Source organism: Egretta garzetta, unplaced genomic scaffold (assembly GCF_000687185.1).
Source record: "Egretta garzetta isolate BGI_Z169 unplaced genomic scaffold, ASM68718v1 scaffold402, whole genome shotgun sequence".
NCBI classification, from domain to species: domain Eukaryota; kingdom Metazoa; phylum Chordata; class Aves; order Pelecaniformes; family Ardeidae; genus Egretta; species Egretta garzetta.
Window position 1 is genome coordinate 619692 of NW_009258823.1, and position 2438 is coordinate 622129.

At 61.6% G+C, this 2438-nt stretch overlaps 1 protein-coding gene across 1 annotated transcript in view; it reads right to left on the minus strand.

Annotated features, from left to right (window-relative positions):
- LOC104135988 (diacylglycerol O-acyltransferase 2-like) overlaps window positions 1-2432 on the minus strand; it is a 3959-nt gene extending 1527 nt beyond the window's left edge. The window contains exons 1-4 of the mRNA XM_009649693.2: window positions 2362-2432; window positions 558-686; window positions 376-483; window positions 25-167 (exon numbers count right to left, since the gene is read on the minus strand). Of these exons, the coding sequence (XP_009647988.1) occupies window positions 25-167; window positions 376-483; window positions 558-686; window positions 2362-2401 (420 nt within the window). The 5' untranslated portion in view covers window positions 2402-2432. The remainder of the gene's footprint in view (window positions 1-24; window positions 168-375; window positions 484-557; window positions 687-2361) is intronic.
- Between the last annotated feature and the right edge of the window lie 6 nt (window positions 2433-2438).

The window sequence follows — 2438 nt, forward strand, 5'->3', positions numbered from 1 at the left end:
CACGTCCTTTTGGGTGGTGGTTACCACCACCACCACCACCACCACCACCACCTGCAGGAACATCCCATCCCGGCGCCCCCGCTCCCCATGCCGTACCTTCACGGGGAAATAATCCCGAAAGTGCCTCCACACGGGCCATCGCCGCAGGCAGGGCAGCCTCCTGCCACCTGCAAACCAGGGAGGGACCGCAGGGGATGACGCTCACCACGGACCTGCCACGTCCCTCCGCGATGGCAATGGGGGAGAGGAAGGAAGGAGCAGGCGGGACATGGCGCTCCCCATTTGCCACGCTGGGATGGAGCCAGAGAAAGGGGGGACACCGCACCCCATCCTGCTGCAAAGCTGGAGGAAGGGGGGCTCTCTGCCCATCCCTACCTTTCTCTGGCGTGTCCCAGTCGAAGATGATCCAGGCCAGGTAGAGCGCGGAGATGGGCCAGAAGCTGGTGAACACCAGGTAGATGAGGAGCAGCAGGCTGACGATTCCTGTGGGAGCCGGGGAGGGGGGTGAGTGGGCACCCTCCTGCCCCACCAGGACCCCACCGAAGCCCCCTACTCACCCAGCAGCAGGAAGCTGAGCACCCACTGCAGGACGGAGAGGAGCTGGAGCCAGGAGCGGACGTCCCGCTGCGAGGGCCAGGGTCCTGCGAGCAGGGTGCGCAGGGCAGTCTGGACGCTGGCGCGGCTGCCTGCAGGGAGGGACATGGCACCCAGCCCAAACCAGCAAGGGTTGTGCAAACGCTGTCCCAGTATCCAGGATGGGCGTCCCTGTCTGGTGGTACCCTGGCTGCTGGGGTTGGGGTACGGGGGCAAGGCAGGAGGTAGGATGGGAAGGATGAAGCAGGTGGGTGAGGAGGGACGAGATGGGATGGGGGATGCTCATTCCCAGGGAGCTCCAGACCATGCCAGGAGGTGGCCCTGGGCAACTTGAGGCCGCTCTGGGGCCAGCCCTGCTCCGAGCAGGGGGCACCTGCCAGGCTGGGCACCCCTAAGCCCAAAAAGCACCCATGAGCCTGGCTGCACCAGTGGAGCTGAGCGCAGCGGCACATCCCACACCATGCTGAGCTCCCTGAAGGCCAGGACCTTCCCCGTGCCCTCCTTGACGTGTTGAGGCTCACAGAGAATTTGGGGCTTTCTTGGCCAGCACAGCAGCATCCGCCCCCCAGCAGGTGCCAAGGACAGTGGCCAGGGGCCAAGCCAGGGTGGCGGAGGCTGGCCATCCCCACGGCCATCCCGCCGAACCTTGCCTCCTGTGAGGGACGGTCCAGCAGCCGCTCCACTCCCCCCGCCGCCCCCTTCCCTCTAGCCAACCTTGGTGAACCATTAACCGCCCCGGGCTGGGTGCCAGGATCCAAACTCCACGTGCCGCCCCATCCCTCCTCCCCGAAACGGGCCTGAGGCGCCAGTCCCACCAGCGCACCGCTCCCAGCCAAAGGTCCACTGTGACTGAGACCACCCAGCACCGCCACCGCTGCGACCGCAGCCAGCTACCTCTTGTATCACAAGAGCCTTGTTTTCTTGGGAAAACAACCCCAAATCAGCATGCTGGCCAGACAGAGAGATGCTCAGGGTGGGACAGGAGCAAACCTGTCCCCATGGCTCCCCAGGCCAGGGACCCTCGGGTGGGAGGCAAACCACCAAACCCCAGTTCGGGTGGCTGGTGGAGGTTCAACTCTTCCCAGCTCAATCCAAACCATGAACTGAAATAAATTAAACACTGGAGCCATGACCAGCATTGAAGAATTATTTTTCCCTCTCCCCTAAGCAGGGTGCTGTGTTTAAGCGACCCCTTCCGCCCGTCTCCGCACGCCCAGCGCGGCATCCCCAAAGCCCTGCTGCCCGCACGGCCCTGCCCTTCTCAACTTCCCAAAGCCCCCTTTTTTTTTTTTTCCCCGGGGAAGATGCAGAGCTGGCAAATTTGTGCCTCCCAAACAGTTGCTTTTTTTAGTTCCTTTTTCTAACTCTCCCCCCAAGCGCTCTGTGAATGTCCCGACCGCAGACAGAAAACGGAGAAAGCCCAGGGGCTCCGCTGCCAGCCCTGTCCACGGCGACAGAGCGCTCCTCCAACCCAGAAATTCAGACTCCGCAGCCCGGGGCAGCAAGGAAAGACGGAGGGGAATTGGCAGCGCCCTGGAGCATCTTGCAAGGAATAACGTTACCGAATGCATTGTCAGAAACTTCATTCCTGTTGAGCAACTGTATGTTTTCCTCTGGTGCCGCTAACCCCAAATTGCTCCGAACACCTCCCTTTCCCCTAAGCAGCAAATAGACAATAGCGACAACAAATGCTAACCAGTGCCCAACTGGTTCCTCGCATGGCCAGAGCATCAGAAGCCATTCAAACACGCTTTGGGAAGATCTTACCGCTAAGATTTTGGGAGCAGGCTGAAACAATTGTTTTCATGGTGGCCGGGAGCTCTGCGCCAGACCCTGGTTCAGCA